Source organism: Phocoena sinus, chromosome 5 (genome assembly GCF_008692025.1).
Source record: "Phocoena sinus isolate mPhoSin1 chromosome 5, mPhoSin1.pri, whole genome shotgun sequence".
NCBI lineage: Eukaryota > Metazoa > Chordata > Mammalia > Artiodactyla > Phocoenidae > Phocoena > Phocoena sinus.
In genome coordinates this window covers 123,042,807-123,065,943 of record NC_045767.1, presented here as the reverse complement: position 1 = coordinate 123,065,943, position 23,137 = coordinate 123,042,807, and the positions used below count along the sequence as shown (strand labels likewise).

Here is a 23,137-nt window from a genome sequence, read left to right as displayed (position 1 = left end):
TTTAGGGTAAGGTGGGCTGATGTTTGTAAACTATGATTTCTGAGGGTTTAGGTAGCTTATCAGAAAAGACACTTCACCCATACTCCTTTTTTTGTGGCACTAAGGAATCCTTACAAGTCTTGGAGTGGATTCTCATCATTTTGGCATAGATGTGGTACCTGTGCCAAAAGCAGTGTAACAGTAGAGTGAATCAAAACTGTATTAAGCCATATAAAATTTTATGTTTCTCCATTTTCTTTTAAAGTTGAATTTGTAATATTTTTTATTTGACATTGGCAGAGATTTACCAGAGACTAGAGAGCAGAATATCGCTCTTACATTCATTTACTTGTTCTTTCAGTCACACATTCATGCAATCAATAAATTTCTTTTGAACACCTGCTCTCTACTGGGCACTATACTGTACACTGTATTTATGATAGTTAAAATACTATACACTGTCCGTGCCCTCAAAGAGCTTATAGTTTAGTGGGTGAGATGGAAATTTATTTTTTTAATGAATTTACAAATAAATAAGCATATAATTTTAAATTATAATTGCTAGTATGAGAAAGTAATTGAACAGGGTGAGGAACTAATTTAAATGACAGGCATAGACTCTAGGTGGGAAAGAGCATTTTCAGACAGTCAAAATTTCAAAATATTTATCTCCTATACACAGTACGTAGAAGCTTTCTCAGGAAGCTGCTGGAGGATGCCTCCACCAAAACTAAAATGTGAAGGTGAAAGGACATAGATAATAGAGTATCTGATACAGGAGGGAGAAGAAAGCATCCATCAAGGTAATGAAAAAGAAATTCCAGGATGTCAGCTGTGCCCCACAAACATGGAGAGCAACCAATCTAGGTTGGATTTTGTCAGAATTCTCTGAAAGAAACTTCTAGATAAATTGATAGGATATCTGATGCAGCAAAAGAAACTGAGAAGAGACTTGGAGAGAAATGGAATGGATTCTGGTTGTATTTTGGAGGTAGACTGATAGACCTTGGTTATTCTTTGGCTCTACAGTTGAGTGAGAACAGTGAGCAGTGACCCCCAGGTTTCTGCCTGCATGGCAGATGGCTAGGTGGCATGTTCCTTCACTAAATTATGGAAGTCTGGAGGAAGAACAGATTTCAAGGGAGTATCAGAAGTCCACTTTAGACATGGAGTTTGGATGCTAGAGAGAGATTCAAATGGAGACGTCAAATGGCCAGTTAAATAAATAGCCTGGAGTCCAGAAGAGGGCTAGAGATATGATTATATAAGCATCAACATATAGGTGCTGTTTTATGCTATGGAAGAAGTTAGATTGCCTAGGGTGAGAGTAAGGCTCAAAAAGGTGAGAAGGCAAAGGATCAAGTCCCAAGGAACCACAACAGAATGTATAGAGGTCTGGTGCAGGAGGAGGAGCCAGCAAGGGAGACCGCAGAATGGAGAGGTGGGCCAAACTAGTCTGAGCTGGGTTTAGGAATGCATGTGAGTTGAGAAAGTAAAGACAGTGTATGTAGACAATGCTGTCAAGAAACTTGTTTGTGAAAGGGAACAGATTGGATGGTAGTGAATAAAAGTGGTGTAAAGGGAAGGTGTTTGTTTTTAATATTGCTATTTTTCTGTGAGAAATATTAAAGCACATTTAAACGGTGAGGATGAGGCTCTAGAGTGAGAGGCTGGAGACGGTGAAGAGGCAAGAGGGAATGAGGAATTGGCCTTTGATAGAAAAACTTGTTAGGGGCTTGCCTGGTGGCGCAGTGGTTAAGAATCCAACTGCCAATGCAGGGGACACGGGTTCAAGCCCTGGTCCGGGAAGATCCCACATGCTGCAGAGCAACTAAGCCCGTGCGCCACAACTACTGAGCCTGCGCTCTGAAGCCCACAAGCCACAACTGTTGAGCCCACGTGCCACAGCTACTGAAGCCTGCACGCCTAGAGCCCCTGCTCTGCAACAAGAGAAGACACTGCAATGAGAAGCCCGTGCACCGTAACGAAGAGTAGCCCCTGCTCACCGCAACTAGAGAAAGCCGCACGCAGCAAGGAAGACCCAAGGCAGCCAAAAATAAAATAAATTTTAAAAATAAATTAGAAAGGCATGTCAAGAAGAATGCAAAACTATACCACTGTATTGGTGTAAAGACAAGTCACCTTTAATTCAGCCATGTAAAATGCAGTCTGTTATGAGTGATTTTTCTTCTTTGACTAAAAGCCTTGAAACTATGAATTTATAACAGTAATTTTACTGTTGCTATGATTACCTATATGTTATGCTAGTGAACATTTATTTTATAGCCTTGAATAAAATTGGGCCAGAACATTTTCTTTAAAGACTTAGATGTTTTTCCTCTGCAGGGGCATTTAAAAAAATGGTTTTGATTGTTCCTGTATTTGAAGAGTGTTTGTACTTATCAGTAATGGTAAAAATGACCAAATATTGAAGGTAATAGAAAACAATTTCTGGGCTTAATTTTGTTTGCTTACTCTAAATTTCCCTCTTGTTTTTTGCAGAGTCAAGTAAAGAACAGTTTGCCAGTACAAACATTGCTGAAGAGCTGGTAAAACTCTTCAAGAAACAAATAGACCATGATAAGAGGGAAATGGTGTTTGAGGTTCTTGCTCCATTGGCAGAAAACGGTGAGAAAATAAATGCATCTCTTGATTTTTGATCATGTAGGCTTTTTCCAGTTTTTTCTAATATTATTTAATTGCCAGCTATTTAACTCAAAATTCATTTTTTTTATTAATGACGTGATAAGTTTTATTTTGGGTATCTCTAACTTCAGCTACATTATCTACTGCATAACTATATCTACATTGGCCAAAGCTACTTTCCAAATTTCTTTGATTTTATAATCTTGGCAAAGATGGTTCCGTAGCTTACACATTCTTATGCCAGTCTGGAAAAGGCAGCCAATAGGCTGAACTCCACTTATGTACCCTTGCAGGGCAAAAAGGTCATAAAAGTTGGAGTACCAGGCCTACCAACAGTGTGAACACTGGTAAACTATTCCTGTCTTTGAGCAAAAAATCTTAAGGGATACACTCTAGGAATAAGAGGGAACCAGAGTAAGCAAACCATCCCATATAAATAATTTTTCAAATACAGTGTCTAGCACACAATCAAAGAGGACCAGACACATGAGGAGACAAGACATTGTAAGCAAGAATCAGCACAAAGAACAGGCAACAGCAGCAAATCTCCAGATACTGGAGTTATTAGACATTGACTCAAAACAGGTATGCTTATTATGTTCAGAGAGTTAAAAACAAGCTTAAATTTTTTAGAAGGAAACTAGAAACTATAAAAAGTGGAATGAATAGCAGATTTGAAAAAGAAGCAATTGGAAATTCCTGAATTGAAAAATACAACCAAAATTAAGAACCTAATAGGGCTTCTCTGGTGCTGCAGTGGTTGAGAGTCCACCTGGGGACATGGGTTCGTGCCCCGGTCCAGGAAGATCCCACATGCCGCGGAGCGGCTAGGCCTGTGAGCCATGGCTGCTGAGCCTGCGCGTCTGGAGCCTGTGCTCCGCAATGGGAGAGGCCACAACAGTGAGAGGCCCGTGTACCGCAAAAAAAAAAAATTAAGAACCTAATAGATGAGTTTAACAGCAGATTAAATATAGTTGAATTAGAGAACCAGTGAACTGGAAGATAGAATGGAAGAAAATCCAGAATGAAATATAGAGAAATAAAAGACCCAATATACATGAGAGAGAATAAGAGGTACAGAGTATAAAGTGAGAGGGTCTCATATACATTTTTTGGAGTCCCAGAAGGAGGGCAGATGGGAGGGCAGAAGTTTGAAGAAATTTTGTCAGAACCCTTACCAGAAATTATGAAAGATATCAAAGATTCAAGAAGCCCAGTGAATTTAAAACATGATAAAAAGAAATACACATTTCAATACATCATATTGAAATTGCAAAAAAAAAAAAAAGACAAAAGTTTTAAAAGTAGCCAAGAAAAATATAGATTACCTTAAAAGAGGCAAAAGTTTGACAGCTAACTTCTCGACAGTATCAATGAAAGCCAGATGACAAACATCTTCTGTGTGCCGAAATAAATTCAATCTAAAATTCTAAACCCAATGAAAATACCCATCAAAACTGAAAGCAAAATGAAGATATTTTCAGGTTAGAAACTGCAAAAGTTCACCACCAATATACCCTTACTAAAGGAAATTATAAAGGATGTTTGTTAGAAAAAAGGATTCCAAAAACAAAAGGAAACTGACTCCAGAAGGAAGGTTATAGGTACAAGGGAGGAGAAGGAAGCAAAATAACCCAGTAAATATGTGTGTAGACTCATGAACATTGAATGTATAAAATAATAAAAATAATTCACTGTGCAGTTTAAAATGTATATGTGTATAATCTAAAGTACACCACAGAATGAGTGTATAAATCGGGAGGGAGGTAAAAGTAGTTAAAGAGTCCCAGACCCTTGTACTACAGGGAGGAAAGTACTATTAGATTCTGGTGAATAAATGATTTCAAATTTTAAGGTGAACTACAATAATTTTTAAAACCAGTGTGTAACTACCAAACTAATGGAAGGATTTATGGAAAGATTTTTTTGTTTTAATACCCCATAAATACTAATTAACAGAAGAGCAGAGAGAAAAGGGAACGTGGAACAGGGGGTAAAAATAGGGCAGAAAAAATATGCTAGATTTATGACACAGTATTTCATTAATTACATTAAATGTATGTGACCTGAATGCTTTAGTTAAAAGACTAATCGTTAACTGATTTTTAAAAAACCAGCTTTTTTTAAACAAGCAACGCTTCTTAAGTATGAGGAGATTTAAAAGGTTGAGATTAAAAAGATTGGAAAAAATATACCATTCAAACCTAAAAAAGGCTGAGGTAGTCATATTAATATCAGATAAAAGAGACTTTAATATTAAAAGACTTGGTAGAGATAAAGTGACTTTATCATGATAAAAGGTCCAATTCTTGGAAGCTATAAAAATGTACATTATGTCAAAAGATATGAAGCAAAAATATTCAGAACTATGAGGCGCCCTAAATATCCACAAAAATCATTATAGAACAAACATTAAAAAATAGGAATATAGAAAATGTGGGCAACATGATTAAGAAAATTGATTTAATGGACATTTTGGAACACTGCACCCCGCTTCAGAGCCCTTTCTTTTCAAGTACATATGAAACATTTAAAATATGTATACTGATGGAAAAAATATCAAAGGATTGCAATCTTAGAGTATGTTCTCTGATCTAAGTGAATTACAATAGTAACTAATAATAAAAATAACTAGGAAATCCCCATTTGTTTAGATATTAAGAAATACACTTCAGATACCTTGGAGGTCAAAGAAGAATCATGAAGGAAATTAGAACATTTTTCTAATAATGAAAATGAGAACACTATCTCAAATCTTGTGTGTTGCAGGTAAAGCCATACTTAGAGGGATTTTTTTTTTTTCACTTTAAATGAATATAATAGAAAAGGAAAAAGCTAACATCAGTGAGCTCAGTATTAATCTCAGGAATTGAGAGAGGGAAAACATAAATGAAACCCAAAGAAATTACAATAGAAGGAAGGAAATACAGGAACTGAAATTAATAAAATAGAATATATGTAATGCAATATAAGCATATACTTGCCTATGTTGAGTCTGAAAAGACATCATAAAACTGGTAAATCCCTAGTAGGATTAATCAGGAAAAAAAGAGAGAGAAAGCACAAATAACCAAAATCAAGAAAACAGATCTCACTACAGATCTTACAGCTATTCGGAGAATGTTATGAAAATTTGATGCCAATACATTTTCAAGTATGGGTGATATAGAATAGAAAAGCTGAGTAATCTCATCTTAATTTTTTTCCAGAATAGGAAAAGCAGATATACTCACCAATATATTTTGTGAAGCTAATAAAATACCAACAAAGACAATACAAGAATAAAAATTAAAGGCCAGTCTCACCATGAGCATAGATCCAAAATTCCCATAAACTTTAGCAAACAAAATCCAATAATATATTTAAAAACTAATCATCATACCAAATTGGATTTATTCTAGAAATATAAAGTAGTTTAGTATTCCAAATGCAATCAATATAATTCATCACATTAAAACTTAATAAAGGCGGGCTTCCCTGGTGGCGCAGTGGTTGAGAGTCCGCCTGCCGATGCAGGGGACACGGGTTCGTGCCCGGTTCCGGGAAGATCCCACGTGCCGCGGAGCGGCTGGGCCCATGAGCCATGGTTGCTGGGCCTGCGTGTCCGGAGCCTGTGCTGCGCAGCGGGAGAGGCCACAGCAGTGAGAGGCCCACGTACCGCAAAAAAAAAAAAAAGAATATAGATTAATTTTTAAAATTAGAATTTGGTTGGGTTGCCAGGCAAGACAAAGAAAAACATCCAAAAACCAAAGCATTGTATTTTTACATACCAGCAAAAACAGAAAACATATTTTTAAAAATACACTGTTTACTATAGTATAAAAAGTGAAATATTTAAGGGAATTCCCTGGCGGTCCAGTGGTTAGAACTCCTTGCTTCCACTGCCAGGGACCTGGGTTTGACCCTTAGTCACGGAACTAAGATCCTGCAAGCAGTGCAGCGTGGCGGAAAAAAAAAAAAGGAATACTTAAGAATGGACTAATAAAAGATGTGTAATCTAAACAAGGTCTCTCTCCTTGTAGCCTTCTTCCTTAGCCCTTCCCCACCACTGTCTTCCTCAGGCACACCATTTACCAGAGGATTCGACTTTAATGCATGTAATAGATGTGTTTGTGTATGCTTATGTGAAATTGTATTGATATAGTTTCATGAATGTATCTGTTTATAATTTACACAAGTGACATTTTTCTATAAGTTTCCTTGTATTCTTAACTTTTGTTGCTCAACAATATGTTTTAAGAGTTATGCATAACATTCTGTTATATAAGCCTACTTCACTTTAATTATTTATTCTATTTATTCTTAGTTGTCAACAACCCTCATATCCAGCAAACACTGGATTTCATTGTTCATTTCTTCTTTGCTAGTTGTTCGAAAAGCAAGTGTTTCATTTGATTGAACTTACAAATGGAGAGATGACCCATAGTCATTATCCCAGACAGCATTCCAATTCTGCAGAAACCAATACTGACCCAGACAAAGAAATTATTGAAGCCATTGGGTAAAACACATAGATCTGTGTGCCATTTCTTTATGAAGATACCACATTTTGGATTTCTCTTTTTGTGAAATCTAGAGGTTGTGTTGCAATTTCAAGAAGAGGGTGGGACTGTATGAGACAATGACAGTCTTTTAACAGATACAGTTTTGGTGTTATTCTTTTTTTTTTTTTTTGCGGTACGCGGGTCTCTCACTGATGTGGCCTCTCCCGTTGCGGAGCACAGGCTCCGGACGCGCAGACCTAGCGGCCATGGCTCACGGGCCTATCCGCTCCATGGCATGTGAGATCTTCCCGGACCGGGGCACGAACCTGTGTCCCCTGCATTGGTAGGCAGACTCTCAACCACTGTGCCACCAGGGAAGCCCATTTTGGTGTTATTCTTTTTAAAAAAACTTTTCCTGTTTAAGCAATAAATGGTTAGAATTGTTACTTTTTAATGTCATCTTGGAAATACCATCAAATGAAATTTGAAAAAAATAAATAAATAAAAGATGTGTAAGGAAACTGTAGAAAGTCATCAAGAGAAATTAAAATCTAAATAAGTGCAAAGCTATATCACTTCCATAGATTGGAAACCTCGATTTTGTAATGGTCTTATATCTCACCATATTGATGTGAAGACTTATGGCAGTTCTCATCAAAATCCCAAAGACCAAGAGTAGCCAAGATACTGTGAAAGAGACTAAGGTAGCAGAACTGATTTTATTGCATAACAATAATAAAACTTCATTCTGATAAAACTGTAGTATTTAAAAGACAATGTGGTATTGGTTCAAAGATGGACAAGAAGACCAGTGGAACAGGATAGCCCAGAAACAAATGAATGCATTAGTAGATGTTTATTTTACTAAGAAAAATAGCAAAACTATATTGAAAGGACAATCTTTTTAATAAACAGTGCTGGGAATGGAAAAAACAACCGTTGGAGACACTCATACAATCCCACTTAATACTATTTTTATTCTTTAAATTTTTAAAAATTTTAATTTATTTTTGGCTGCGTTGGGTCTTCATTGCTGCGCATGGGTTTTCTCTAGTTGTAACGAGTGGGGGCTACTCTTCATCGTGGTGTGCGGGCTTCTCATTGTGGTGGCTTCTCTTGTTGTGGAGCATGGACTCTAGGTGCGCAGGCTCAGTTGTGGCTCATGGGCTCTAGAGCGCAGGCTCAGTAGTTGTGGTGCATGGGCTTAGTTGCTCAGCAGCATGTGGGATCCTCCCGGACCAGGGATTGAACCTGTGTCCCCTGCATTGGCATGTGGATTCTTTACCACTGCACCACCAGGGAAGTCCCAATACTATTTTTTAAATTTCATTTCAGATAGATTATTGACCTGAATGTAAAAGTTGAAACAAGAAAGTTTATCTTAAAATATGAGATAGGAAAATATCATCACAGCCTTGGAGTACAGAAAGTTTTCTTAAGTCACAAAAAGCTGTAACTATAAAGGAAAAATTTATAAATTTTGTTATTTTAAAAGGAAAAACTTTTATTCCTCAAAGGACACCATTAAGAGTGAAAAGCACGGGGCTTCCCTGGTGGCGCAGTGGTTGAGAGTCCGCCTGACGATGCAGGGGACACGGGTTCGTGCCCTGATCTGGGAGGATCCCACATGCCGCGGAGCGGCTGGTCCCGTGAGCCGTGGCTGCTGGGCCTGCGCGTCCGGAGCCTGTGCTCCGCAGGGGGGGAGGCCACAACAGTGAGAGGCCCACGTACAGCAAAAGAAAAAAAAAAAAAAAAAAAAAAAGAGTGAAAAGCATGACAGTAGATGAGAATTTATTTACAACACATGTATATAGAAAAACTCTCTCAAATCATTAAGAAAAATGTAGAAAACCCAGTGGGAAAATGTGCAAATGATTTAAGAAGGCAAAAGATAAAATCCAAGTGGCTAATAAACACATGAAAATATGCTCAACTCATTAAAAATCAGGAACTCCAAAATAAAACCACAATAAAATACCACTGTATACTCACCGGAAAGTGATAATACCAAGTGTCGATGAAGGTGTGGAACAGTGGAAATTCATTAAGTGCTGATGGGAGTGTAAATTGGTACAATTTGGAGAACAGTATCTACTGAGTTGGAGATATGCCTTCCCTGTGAGCCAACAATTCCGCTGTTAGGTGTATACCCAGAAATGGGTACATGTGCACCAGGAGCCATTACAAGAATGTTCATAACAGCATTATTTATAATAATAAATGGAAATAACTCATATCCATTAACGGTAGAATAAATAAATTATGGTATATCCATATTATGGAAAAATACACAGTTTTGAAAGAATGAAGACAGCTATAACCAATAGTGTAGATGAATCTTATAAACATATTAAAAGGAAAAAGCCAACACTGAAAAATACATATTTTACGATTCCATTTATATGAAGTTACAAAAAAGCTAAAATTAACTATAGTTTTTAGGAATGATTATTTGGTGAAACTATAAAAGTATGGATGTGATTACCTTAAAAAGCATGGTGATTTGAAAGGGAGGGATAAGTGATAGAAAAAACTAAAGCACAGAGGGGCTTCCAGGGTTGTTGGCAATGAATTTCTTGATCTAGGTGATAGTTACACAGTTATTTACTTAGTAATAATAATTGATTAAGAGTAACGTATATTTTATGCACTCTGCGGCATTTGTGGGCTTTTTTCACCACTTAGAAAAGATTTTCAAATATACATTTATACAGATATACCTGTACATATATATGATACATGTATGTACATATATGTACGTATATATGCAAACGGTGGTGATAAAGATAGATGTCCTTGGGCAGAATGGTATTGGTCAATGTGTGCTGGGCTGTCTGCTTTGGCAGAATGCCTCGTTAATCCTTTTTAATAAGGCAATTTAAGCCTCCCACATATATATGTGATTACAGTTAAACTGTTGAGAGGAAAGGTCTGTAAACTTTAATCCTGACACATTTTAAATCTTCTGAATGCCTTAGATCTTATTCTTTAGGAAGAAATTTATTTTTCCTCTCATTTGGTGGTTTGGCCAAATAGGAAATTTTCATTGTGACCTTCAGTCAGTTTTATGCCAGAGAATGACCTGTACCCTTCCTTGCAATATTTCAAAATAACAGTGTTTTTCTCTCTTATTTGTTTTGTCCTCCACTATTTTCACTTGTGTTTTATAACTGTGCTGTGGATTGAATGATACTTTTGAAAACTTGTTTCTGGACTAGCCTTAGCATATCATCCTGGGTTTTCCTTGTATGCAAAGGAGAGTGATTCCAACATTTAAACTGGGATTTGTATAATTCAAGGTTTTTTGTATTTTTAAGGCTTTTTCATTGTGGCTTTCAATTCTAGTCGCCACACATTTCTACTTCTGTCATTCTGTAACCAAGGAAACTCCCTATTTTCAGCATGGCACAGTGCAAGTATACCTTTTAAAAAAATATTACAGGTTGAATATTCTGTGTATTCTGAAATAATATGCTAAAGAATATCAGCGATCCTAGTGATAAAAAAAGCCAAACTTTTACACATTAAAATTGTCTGAAAGAACAAGTCTTAAGTATGAAAACAGTCTTTCCAAATAAAAAAGTTTCTTCCAAATAAAAAACTTGAACGGCCATTGCTGTAGATATGTGCATATACAGCTTAGGGAAACTGAAGACTAAAATAAAATCCAACTAGAAAATAAAATTTAAAAAATTTATGTGTAACAAGTGTATTTCTGAGGTCAGTTGATCAGCATTTATCTTAAGCAGTATCAAATATACCCAAAATATTTAAGTAGGCCAATTTAGGTTAAAACACAAAGATGAATGAGATATATTGGGGGAGACAGATACGGATGCAAATATAAAATCTTCAACGAAGTAAGTTCTATAATGAAAGAATATTTAAGATATTAGTGGTGCAAACAATATCGATTTGATAGGCTCACAGAGTTTGCTATGAAGATAATTTTTAAAAATATAATTGGTATGTAAATTCTGTCTCTAAAATTCCTTAGTTTGTTAGTTATCCATTAGAAAACTTGAAAGTTATTTGTTTCTTTCAACTTTTATTGTGAAAAATTTAAAACCTATTCAGGGGCTTCCCTGGTGGTGCAGTGGTTAAGGATCCGCCTGCCAATGCAGGGGACATGGGTTTGAGCCCTGGTCCGTGAAGATCCCACATGCTGTGGAGCAACTAAGCCCGTGCACCACAACTAGTGAGCCTGCGCTCTAGAGCCCATGACCCACAACTACTGAGCCCACGTGCCACAACTACTGAAGCCCACGTGCCTAGAACCCGTGCTCCGCAGCAAGAGAAGCTACCGCAATGAGAAGCCCGTGCACCACAACGAAGAGTGGCTCCCGCTCACCACAACTACAGAAAGCCTGCACACAGCAAGGAAGACCCAACGCAGCCAAAAATAAATAAATGTATTTTTAAGAAAAACCAACCTATTCAGATGTAGAGAGATTATAGTATAATGAACCACCATGTACCCATCACCCAAGAAAGCTTCAAATTAATGAAAACCTGAAAAGCTTTTTAAAAACATGAGTTTCAGGTTCAGAAAGTTACAAATTAATTAACTGCCCTAGAAAAATAACATCTGTACAAATATGAATCCAAATGTACATACCTGTGATATACTTTGAAATTTACTAGTACCTCTTTTTAGTATCTTTGTATTCAAGCTCCATTAGTGAATGTGTTTTAACTTTGTTATGTGTGTGTTATTTTAAACAGTGTGCAGTATTTTATAGTATTGCCTTTTAAATGTGAGCATAATATCTAGAATAACAGTAGAATGATATCTCTTACCTTCAGTGCTGAGAATCAATTTGTTTAGTTGCTGCCAGACATTGTGAAAAGTGACATCATATCAAATAGAAATGAAATAAAGCTTCCGTGTATTTAAGCTGCACTGTCAGATACGCCCTTTAGAATCTCAAATCTTCAGAGGTGTGTTATCTAAATCATGCACTTTTTTGGGTTTTTTATAATTCTTTACATTAAATTCCTTATACCAGAATTCCTATTTCATCTCAAATTTTGGTTATTTTGTTCACATTATTCTTTAGATGCTATTAAGCTACAGCTGGTTGAAGCAGGCCTGGTGGAATGTCTACTAGAGATTGTTCAGCAGAAAGTGGATAGTGACAAAGAGGAGGATATTGCTGAGCTCAAAACCGCTTCAGATCTAATGGTTTTATTACTTCTTGGAGGTGAGTTGTAATTTATGCCAACGAAAGAACATGACTGTCAGATATTTAAAAATTTATCGTCTCTTTTATAAATACTATATTAGGCATTTTCTCATTTTCCTGTCACATTTAATCCTGTTGATGTGATGATTTTGAAACCTTAAATACATCTTCCAGTATTTAAAGAGCTGTCATATAGAAGAGACAGCTGTGGCACCAAAGGACTAAAAGCGAGATGGCTACTTGGGACTTAGACTAGAAAAATTCTAAGCCCTTTTGTCCAGTCTCTGCTAAAAGTTTATTAGAAAAAGAGTCATTACTGGGACTTCCCTGGTGGTGCACTGGTTAAGAATCCACCTGCCAATGCAGGGGACACGGGTTCGAGCCCTGGTCCAGGAAGATCCCACATGCCGCGGAGCAACTAAGCCCATGAGCCACAACTACTGATCCTGCGCTTTGCAGCCTGTGAGCCACAACTACTGAGCCCACGTGCCACAACTACTGAAGCCCGTGCGCCTAGAGCCCATGATCTGCAACAAGAAGGCACCGCAATGAGAAGCCCGTGCACCGCAACGAAGAGTAGTCCCCACTCACCACAACTAGAGAAAGCCTGCGCGCAGCAACGAAGACCCAACGCAGCCAAAAATAAATAAATTTATAAATTTATTTCAGAAATAGAGTCATTACTTTTTCCTTTGTGAATTATAGATTATGAAGTATCAATATGTGATTTCCCAATTGGGTATTCAGTTAAGAATAGGGATATGTTACTTCTAAGTATTTTCCTCTTACCTGTTGCATTTACCTCTAGATGAATCCATGCAGAAATTATTTGAAGGAGGAAAAGGTAATGTGTTTCAAAGGGTACTGTCTTGGATTCCATCAAATAACCACCAGCTACAGCTTGCTGGAGCGTTGGCAATTGCAAATTTTGCCAGAAATGGTAAGCATATGAGTTCATCCTTATTAAATCAGACCTTCTGTATTTTTAAATTTTGCTTTGCCATAACGTATACTAAACCGAAAACAGTTCAGAAGCGTGTGCAGTATCTGTGTGTAATACTACCTTAATTTTTCAGAAATCTGAAATACTAATATTGACTTTCCCAACAAATTACATATTTTATGCAATTCAACTAAGTTCTAATAGTTTAAAGGTCATGAACAGTGATTATGAAGTCTTTCTTTTGAGTACTGTGTACTTCAGAGATGAATAAACTTGAGTCCCATTCTAATAAACATCTGATCTGGGAGGATATACTTTTTTGCTTGGTGATTTTATTTTGGATTTAAAAATCTGAGTATTCATTATTGTGCCTCATTTATAGTGTTACGCCTATAAAATCTAAGCATGGGTGATCCTCTGGTTTAAGATAGAATATTTACTTAAATAAAATTTCAGAGGCACCAGACCTCCATGTATATTTCTGAAGGCTGACACTTCTGCTATTCCCTCTAGAAACTTACACTGTGTCTAGGAAATACAAGTTATTTTTGTTTTTAATTTGATTTTATTTGAGTATTAACTCTTGTTATAGCATGTTATAATAGATGACTTATTCCATTTTTCCTTCCTTCCTTTTGGGGACCATCATTAACTCCTTAATGATGAAATTAAGACTGGCAAAATATTGATAATTATTGAAGCTAAATGGGGGGTAAATAGTAGTTCATTATAATATTCTCTCTGCTTTATAAATGTTTCAGAAATTCTGTCTTTAAAAAATAATTTAAATATCAGCCATGATGACAAAATGTAGAGTACTGTCACTGTAACGTTCGCAGAACGCTGGCGTACTTCACTATAAATGGAAACTATTGGAGGACATTTTAAGCATGTGTTTTCTACTTACTCATCTTCTGAGGTATTATCAGGAACTCAGCTAGAGACTTTTTTGGCCAGTTTTTTAAATTTTGGCCAGTTTAAAAAATTTTATCTATTTTGAGAATCTTATAATCGGACTTCTCAGTCAGTAAACAAAAAAATCTGTAAATCTGTTGTAAGAAGGAGATGGAATTCATTTTATTTTCCTATAGCTCCATTTTCCCTAATGTAGATAATGGGCAGGCATCAGTTTTACAAAATATTTATAGATATTTGTAAAGAGGGAAAAAATGTTTTTTGTTGTTATTTAGATGGAAATTGTATCCATATGGTAGACAATGGAATTGTAGAAAAACTTATGGATTTACTGGACAGACATGTAGAAGATGGAAACGTAACTGTGCAGCACGCGGCACTAAGTGCCCTCAGAAACCTAGCCATTCCAGGTAAGACTTAAGAATGGGAGCCAATGAGATTTATTCTAAAAGTCATCTATGAGATGGGGTGCTTTGAGACAGTTGTATCAGTAGCCTCTTTATTAGCTCAAATGCTTTTATCTCGTTCTCAGTGCAGTCCAATATTTTTATCTATTATTTAAATGAAATTCGTGGTTTCAGTCATAGAAACTGCTCTGAAACAACATCAAAGCCAAGGTCAATAGCTCAGAAAGCAATAGTGCCTACTGTACAGCACAGGGAACTCTACTCAATATTCTGTACTGACCTCTATGGGCAAAGAATCTAAAAGAGAGTAGATATATGTATATGTACAACTGATTCACTTTTCTGTAAGCGGAAACTAACACAACATTTTAAATCAACTATACTCCAATAAAAATTAATTAAAAAAAAAAAAGAATGGGAGCCAACTGTGTAAGAGATAAAGATCTGTCATTTGGGGAAGATACTTATGTGATTTGTGGACCTGCCCTGACCAAGAAAAGAAAAATAGTCTTCAGATTGCTTACATTTTTCTTACTAATAAATGGAGATCATATGTTAAAGAAGTTTTCTGAGACTATACAAGCATAATCTTCCTTTTTCAGATTATTCAAATATTCTATTACTTTTTGTGAACTCCTAGATTTTCATCATATTGTATAGTTAAGATTTTTTAAGCATCTTCAGCTGAGGTAAGATAATGGTATCAATTAACAGACTCCCTTAAAGAATGACTTTTAAGAATTCTTTTTCTCTACGAGCAGACGTACAATTTTTTTAAATAACCTTAATGTGTCTTTTTGGATTACAAGTCTTTTGAAATCACATTATCACGGGAACTAATACAGGATATAGTTGAAACTATCCTTTTATTCTACTTTCTAAAGGTAAATTTCTGATTAGGTAAAATAGTATAACTATATGAAAATGCAATCTATATAAAATCAATTTGGCTCATGTAGCAGATTAATATTGTTTATTAATGTCTATAATATCTATATTAACAGTTGGGTCCAGGACAGAGGTAAAAAGAAACATTTATTAAAGTTGAGGAATTGTGCTTTTCATAAATAAGAAGGCAACATTGTCAGATTTCCTTTACAAATTATTAGTTTATGATTAGATTTTAAAAGCAAGTAAGTGTGATTTTGTGTGTTGTGCTCCTGTAGACAAATAGGATACTTATCCCCTAGCCCTCCCATTCCCAGTCCCATTCTTGAAATTAACAGAAAAGTAACAATGTTGTTTTTAAGTAGACAAATATAACATGGGGCCTTAAGATAATAAGACACTCAAAAAATGTATATTGAATTGAATGATTATCATCAAAAATGCTATCATTTTAATCAGTGTTTTTTTTTTTCTCTCTCTCTAGTTATAAATAAAGCAAAGATGTTATCAGCTGGCGTCACAGAGGCAGTTTTGAAATTTCTTAAATCTGAAATGCCCCCAGTTCAGTTCAAACTCCTGGGAACATTAAGAATGTTAATAGATGCACAAGGTAAGAGAAATGCTTTCTCAAGGTGCATTTTTGGTATAATAGTCTTAATGTGCCTCTAGTGGAAAAAGGACCTGTTTTTAGCTTTCAGAATTATGTAATCATAAAGATAAGTAGCAAATAAAAGGCAAAAAGAGATTGGTTTTGGAACCCCCATTCATTAATTTCCATGCTTGTTATAATTGACTTTCAATGGAAATTATATTGCATTTCTCTTTATTAGTACATATAATCTGATTTTAGGTTGATTTATTAGTGGTTCTTGAGGGGTTTTTATGTTTTGGCATTTTCTATACCCTTTCTTACCTTGTAAAATTATCAAGTTTCAATACAGTGACAGTCAAAATTTTTTTAAATTTGTTTTGCAAACCGGGAGATCATTTTTCTGTTTATAGAAACAATAATGAAAACCAATCCTTGGGATGAGTTACATTTATTTGCTTATTTCTAAATTCTAAACCTTCTCTATACTGATTCCTTAGAGTACTGCTCAAAATTCTTCGGTACAGTTTTCCAAAGCACTAACAGACTGCCAGGCTGAGCCAAAAGAGTATAAAGTTGTTTATTTTGTTTTTGTATAAAAGTCCACAACTGAATAGAAAATCTCAATAGTCCATCAGATACGGAATATTTGCAGTTCTTGCTTTAATAAAATTGTTGTGTTCTGTTTTTAGACCTGTAATTTTCCTCCACACTCTTACATCTTTACCAGTTACTTCAGTTGATTGCCTATCAGTGATTCATTCATTTGTGGTTTGCCTTCTTTCCTATAGCAGAAGCTGCTGAACAACTGGGAAAGAATGTTAAATTAGTGGAGCGTTTGGTGGAATGGTGTGAAGCCAAAGATCACGCTGGTGTGATGGGGGAGTCAAACAGACTGCTCTCTGCCCTCATACGACACAGTAAATCAAAAGTAAGTCCTGGAGGAAACCGTTCATTTATTTATGAAACAGATTAAAAGAAGATGGCAAGAGAAAAAGCTTAAAAGTAAAGGTATTCCTTGACTTGTGTAAATCTCCTTCGTATAAAGAATTGACTTCACCATAGTAACTGTTCCAGCTGGTTGGCCACAGGAATGTTCCTCCCCATCAGATGCTACCTCTTGGCATCTTTCCCTGCAGCAAAAGCAGCTGTTAACTTGGACCTTCCTACTACCTGTCTCACCTATAGCAGCCTAAAATCCCATCCATTTCCACTGATTGTTGACAAGATGGAAAGTATCAAGAAAGCATAGCAAAATGAACTCCTGTGGTAGTCCTTTTACCTCTTCATCATAACTGCTCTGTCAGGCCCACTTGTTCATTTCACAGTCAACATTTTGGTACTTACAGTGTAAATATTATAAAATACAGTATGACTTTCAAGAATTAACGGTCCAGTGGGAGGGCAGATATAAAAACAGCATTAAAGCCACAGACTCCAATTCAGATATAACTTAGAAGACAGAGAGACCAACTGTCTGGGCATCACAGAAGGGGTCATGTTTTAGATGTTAACTGGGAATCTCTCAGGAGGAGAGTGGGAAGAGAAAGCATAGAAAGGCCTCCAAGCAAAGACCACAGTGTGTCAGCAGCACAGAGATCTATAGCAACATAGTCCGAGAGGAAAACTGCAAGTAAAGCAGTATTGCTGGAGCAGAGTGTGTAAAGACAGTGACCAGAGAGGAAGAGAAGAGGGGATCAAGATGAATTATGTGCCAGCTTAAGGCGTATGAATTTATCCTATAGAGAATTAGGAAGCTCCCAAAGGATTTTAAGCACCAGGGTGCCATTATTTGGTTTTCATTAGAAAGACGACTCTAGGGCTTACTAAGGGCAAGGAAAACATAGTTTTTCAAAAATATACGTGCGAGATGGTAAAGGCCTGAATTAAGGTTTTGGGTTAAGCAATTTGAAGTTGCTGGTATTCAACCATTTTGACACAAAGAAACAAGTATCGTATGGTTCAACCTAATAGAAGCAGTGAGGATGGAAAAGAAGGATTTGAGAAAGATATGAGTGGCAGAATTGACAGAATTCAAAAGTGGGGTCCAAGGAGAAGGAGGTTTTAGAGAGAATTCCAAGTTTGGGGCTTAGCACCAGGTGGGGTAGTCATGCCATTCATGAAAATAGAGACTATGGGAAGAACTGACATTCCCTAACTTGCTTACTGCCAAATCACTCTTCTATCCTTTTCAGAGTCTTTACCTAATTCTTTGCTCCATTCTAGGAGAATTCTTACCAGTGGTTTCATTTAGGCAAACCATAATTCTGTTAACTAGATTGCAACAAACAGAGCCATGTTTTGGCATCTGAATTTGGAACTCTCAGATAAATTCCTGTTACTTGTGGTGGTTAGGCCAACGAAGACTTGATTAATCCATAATATACCTTAAGTTCACTAACAACTAACAGAATTGTATAACCAAACCATTAGTGGATACAAAAATGTGTCCACAGGAAGATACATTCCATCATCTTAAATAACCAAATCTTAGAACCAGAGCTATTCAGATGCTGTAATATTGAGATCTGAGGGTTTTGAGGCTTTTCTGTGGGTTTCATTATCACAGATTCCCTTTCCCTTATCTAATACCATACTCCCTCCCCCCAGAAGTTTTCAAATAAAATACCCATTAAGCATCCATCACCATGTAGGTTCTTTGAAAAGACTTATGAGAAATACGGGATGGTACCTTTCTAGATATGTGTGTGTGTGTGTGTGTGTGTGTGTGTGTGTGTGTGTAATAAAAAACAATTTGAAATGATACGGGATTGTAACTTTATGGTTACATCATAACTTTTTTACAATTCAGTACCAGATAGGCTACTTTTTCCTTTACATATGTTTCGTACATTTGAGATTATACTGCTACTAAGAGGCAATAGGAACCTTGATTCATAGATGTTAATGATTAGAATACAAGGTGTGTTATTTGAGCTCTGGATTAGAATTTAAATTATTTTTAAATTTAACAAACATTAAAGGAATAGATGATTCTGTTTGAACAGCATTTCTCAAAATACGTTCTATCGAATAATAACCCCAAGAAATGTTCCAAGAAAAAGGGTTTCATGGTCAGAGTAATTAGGATAATAGTGCATTCCCTTTACTTGCCTTTAGAATTCTGTAGAAGCTCTAAAGAAACTTCCTTAACTTTAGCTATTTAACTGTGGGTCTTTTTTGCAAGAGGCATCTATTAACATTCCACTGGACATACTTTGGAAAATGCTGCTCTGGAGTAAGTTTTTAAAATAATTAAACACTAGGTACAAATTTGTTACATTCCTGTATATGCTTAACCAACTGTTGTGAATCACAGCTCTGTCCTTATGTTATTCTTAAACTTTGAATATTCTACTCCTTTTAAAGTCACCCTGAATTCTACCTTAGAGTCCAGTCCTCCAAAAGTTCGCACTGATGCATGGGGTTTCATGCTGGCTTAGGCCTTTCAGCCATATATGGTGTATCCTTGTGCTCATGCCAATAGGTAAAATTACATCTTCCCTCTAAAGAGTGCCCTAGGCTACGACTCCTAACCAACTAGCTGGACCTTCTGACTGCAGATATCAAAAACAGAGAAAGAAATATAGTTTGCCTCTACAATAGGAAAATTAAAATTCCCTTTTATCAAAGTAGGCAGTTTTCTTTAACCTGTAAGAGTAAAACATTCTTCATCAGTATCAAGCTAAAAACTTGTTTAAACAAATGTACTTAGTCATTTGCTTATTTATCCAACATTTACTTAAACCTATACTGAGAGCTTTGATGATACAATATTAAAAAAGAAAAATTTTGGTAGGTGATTCAGTAGCTACACCGGCCTACAATCTTATAAATCGATTATCTCAAATTCAAGCCTGTCTCAAACCATTCCATTGTAACAACATTGTTATACAATCTTCAGCAGTCTTTAGCTGGATTTATCTCAACAGTTAAGAGCAAACTGACCATAAATGCTAAATATGTGAGACTGTTAACATAGATAATTTGCCTTAGTTATATATGTACCAACATTTAGCTTTCCATAAGAAAACTCCTTGAAAAATAGGATTACGAAGTAAAATATTGTTTTAAACTTTGTAAAGCATTATAAAATATTTCCAAAATTCTTAAAGACTCTCCAGAGATATCTAAGGTTTAGAAGGATTACCCAGAGAAAACGTCTCATTATATCTACAGTTTACTTATTATAAATGAAATGGTTTCAGAGAGGTTAAAATAATCTCTGGATTAATTTTAGAAGTGTATTGGTTAAAATTATTTTTAATTCTCCAGATGAACCTTCTTGCTCTATGGAGTGGTGCTAATATTCTTTTTTTTTTTTAATCTTGAAGTTAAAAATATAACTTGACAATACATTCATAGAGCCCCTTCAGATCACATTAAATGACTCCCTCTGCTTGGCATTATGATGAATTCAGTGTGTATGCTTTTCCATAGACCACAAATGGTTAGAAACAAGACCTAGCAGTCAAACTGCCTGGATTGAATCTTGGCTTTTTACCATTTAATCCCTGTCTGATTTGGGGCAAATTCCATAACTTAATCTAAGCTTCCGTCTCTTCATCTATAAACTGGAGATAACATCTAGCTAGTGGGATTTTCTGTGAGGATAAAAATGAGCTACTATCTGTAAGTTACCCAGTGTATAAGTGTTGTTCAGTGTATAGGTGTTTCTCCATATAGGGTAGCTGTCAATAGTAATAATCCTCTTTTGTCATATGACACAAGTACAATGCTTCATTTATCTTTTATCTCCCATTCTATAGGGCAAAGTGATTCTGTAGAGTAGCTACTCAGTAAGCATTTATTAAAGTAGGAGGAGAGAGGGCAGGCACTTTAAAGGACAGTACTCAGATATTCGTTCCAGAAAAGTGAGATGGAAAAGAAGCTATGCTTTGATTTAAGGGGTCAGGGTGCGGGGTGGTGATTTTTGATATTTCTGGTGTGCAAATTTTCTTCATTCATTCATTCCTTTCCCTTCTTTCTACTACAGTGGGCTTTTGAGGGTGAATCACAAAAGAGAGGATGAAATGACAGCCCAGGAACCTTCCTAGGTGACTGCATATGTATCTTGTGAATCTCTTTTGATCTTTTTTACTCAACAAGCTCCTTTGTGATATTTATAAAATTCTTTACTAATTTTAAGAATTCTGTATCAGTTTCAAATAAACTGCCTCTGAGTAAGCAGTATAAAGCAGTATATAGTCATCCTCGTCCCTTGGTATCTGAGGGGGATTGGGTACCCTCTCAGGTACCAGAATCTGTGGATGCTCAAGTCCCTTATATAAAAATGGCATAGTATTTCCATCTAACCTACACACATCCCCCTTAGACTTTAAATCATCTCTAAATAACTTATAATACCTAGTATGAGGTAAATGCTAGCAGATAGTTGGAAATACAGTGTAACTACTAAATAGTTGCCAACGCACAGCAAATTCAAGTTCTGCTTTTTGAAACTTTATGAAAAATTTTTCCCCCAATATTTTCAATATATAGTTGGTTGAATCCATGGATGCAGAACGGAGGGCTGACTATATTGGGAGGCTTTCTTTTCATTAGAAAAGGCTTTAAAAGATAGTTTCTCACTTTCTAAAAAAGTTGATGCGAAAAGACATTGAATGCTAGAACACAACTGCTGTAAAAACTCAGAACTTAGACTCTATTGATTTAGAATGTTTGCTCACTAAACAAGTTTGGACTCAAAGCAAAGATACTGTCTATAAATAGTTTTCTTAAAAATTTACATAAGGTAGAAGCATAAACCCTTTTTCCAATATTTTAGCAAATTAATTTGAAAATATTTCTAATTACAGTTTTGTACCATTGAAGCTAACTTGGACAGGCTGCTTAAAATATTCAGTGCTTACTTCAAATTACTAAAAATAGTGAAAAGTAGTAAAATTACTTTTTAAATATTTTATAATTGAGGCTTTCTACTAAATCATATTTAATCCAACAAAACCCTAAGTGAGATGAAGACAAAAATGAGTACTAGAAATAAATGTACCCATTTCTTTCTATCTAGCCTTTGCTGTATACTTTTATGTGTGCTCTTCATGTAATAACTTTGTAATTATAACAAAAACCTATGAGATATACACTTACATTGTCTCAGTGTTACAGGTGAAGTCTGAGATGCAGAGAGAGTCAGTAGTTTGCTCAAAGTCAGTGGGATTTATTGAGTCTGGCGCCCACTGCCTCTCTGCTGCTGGAGAGGACAGAGCTGTAGGCACCATGAGAAATGAGGGAGACAGAATTTTGATTTAAGTTCTGCTCAAGTCCTTTTGTATGTAATCTAGTTTTGTTAGACCCAACAAAGGTTTTAAAAGGCTGCATACATACATGTATACATGCACACATACATACGTAAAAAGCTTCACCTGATGCATCTGAAAAAACTACCTGGTGTTATAATAAAAATTTGAAAGGAAGAACTTTTTTCATTATTATTATTCCAAGATTTATTCTCTTTTGTTGATCTCGTGGTAAGTCTTCATTTGGGGCAATGGCACTTTTATTTCTTTGACTTTGTTAGCTTCTGGGACTCTCTGTTCCTTCATATGAACTGCAGTGGTCTTTTTTGCTTAGGTAATTTAAGTTGTCATCTTTTGATGAATTTATTTAAAGGTAAAAGCTTTTTCCTTCTCTTCTGTGAAGAAGAAGAAATTATGGTTAAATGTAATGATTCATAGGGACACTGTCAGAAAACCACTCAACAGTAAATTGACTGATGGTAACGCAGTTTTTTTATGTTTAAAAGTAAAGTTTATAATTCTGTGATATTAATTTATTGTAGGATGTAATTAAAACCATTGTACAAAGTGGTGGCATCAAGCATCTAGTTACCATGGCAACTAGTGAACATGTAATAATGCAGAATGAAGCCCTTGTTGCTTTGGCACTAATAGCAGCTTTAGAATTGGGTAAGTACCCCAGTGACAAACTTATTTTCTCCTATTTTTATCTTGGATGAAAGGAAGCACAGGAGTGGAATAGAAGTCAGACAGGACCTTGACTAGAAGCATTTTGCCAGTGTGTTTCGGTACCCGTCCGGATCTGAGTATATGGAAAATCATATTCTATAGATTGTCACC

General features: G+C 35.9%; 1 protein-coding gene across 9 annotated transcripts in view; it reads left to right on the top strand.

Moving 5' to 3' along the window:
• The window catches only part of RAP1GDS1 (Rap1 GTPase-GDP dissociation stimulator 1), a 156,705-nt gene that overhangs the window by 118,952 nt on the left and 14,616 nt on the right, over positions 1 to 23,137 (top strand). For 5 of the 9 annotated variants that reach the window (XM_032632211.1, XM_032632207.1, XM_032632209.1 and 2 more), the window contains 7 exons: positions 2,482 to 2,607; positions 12,170 to 12,313; positions 13,104 to 13,235; positions 14,429 to 14,563; positions 15,933 to 16,058; positions 16,829 to 16,968; positions 22,840 to 22,966. In XM_032632211.1, the coding sequence (XP_032488102.1) occupies positions 2,482 to 2,607; positions 12,170 to 12,313; positions 13,104 to 13,235; positions 14,429 to 14,563; positions 15,933 to 16,058; positions 16,829 to 16,968; positions 22,840 to 22,966 (930 nt within the window). Of the gene's footprint in view, positions 1 to 2,481; positions 2,608 to 12,169; positions 12,314 to 13,103; positions 13,236 to 14,428; positions 14,564 to 15,932; positions 16,059 to 16,828; positions 16,969 to 21,033; positions 21,095 to 22,839; positions 22,967 to 23,137 lie in introns of all 9 variants that reach the window. The other 4 variants (XM_032632208.1, XM_032632206.1, XR_004349940.1 and 1 more) reach the window with 3 other exon arrangements.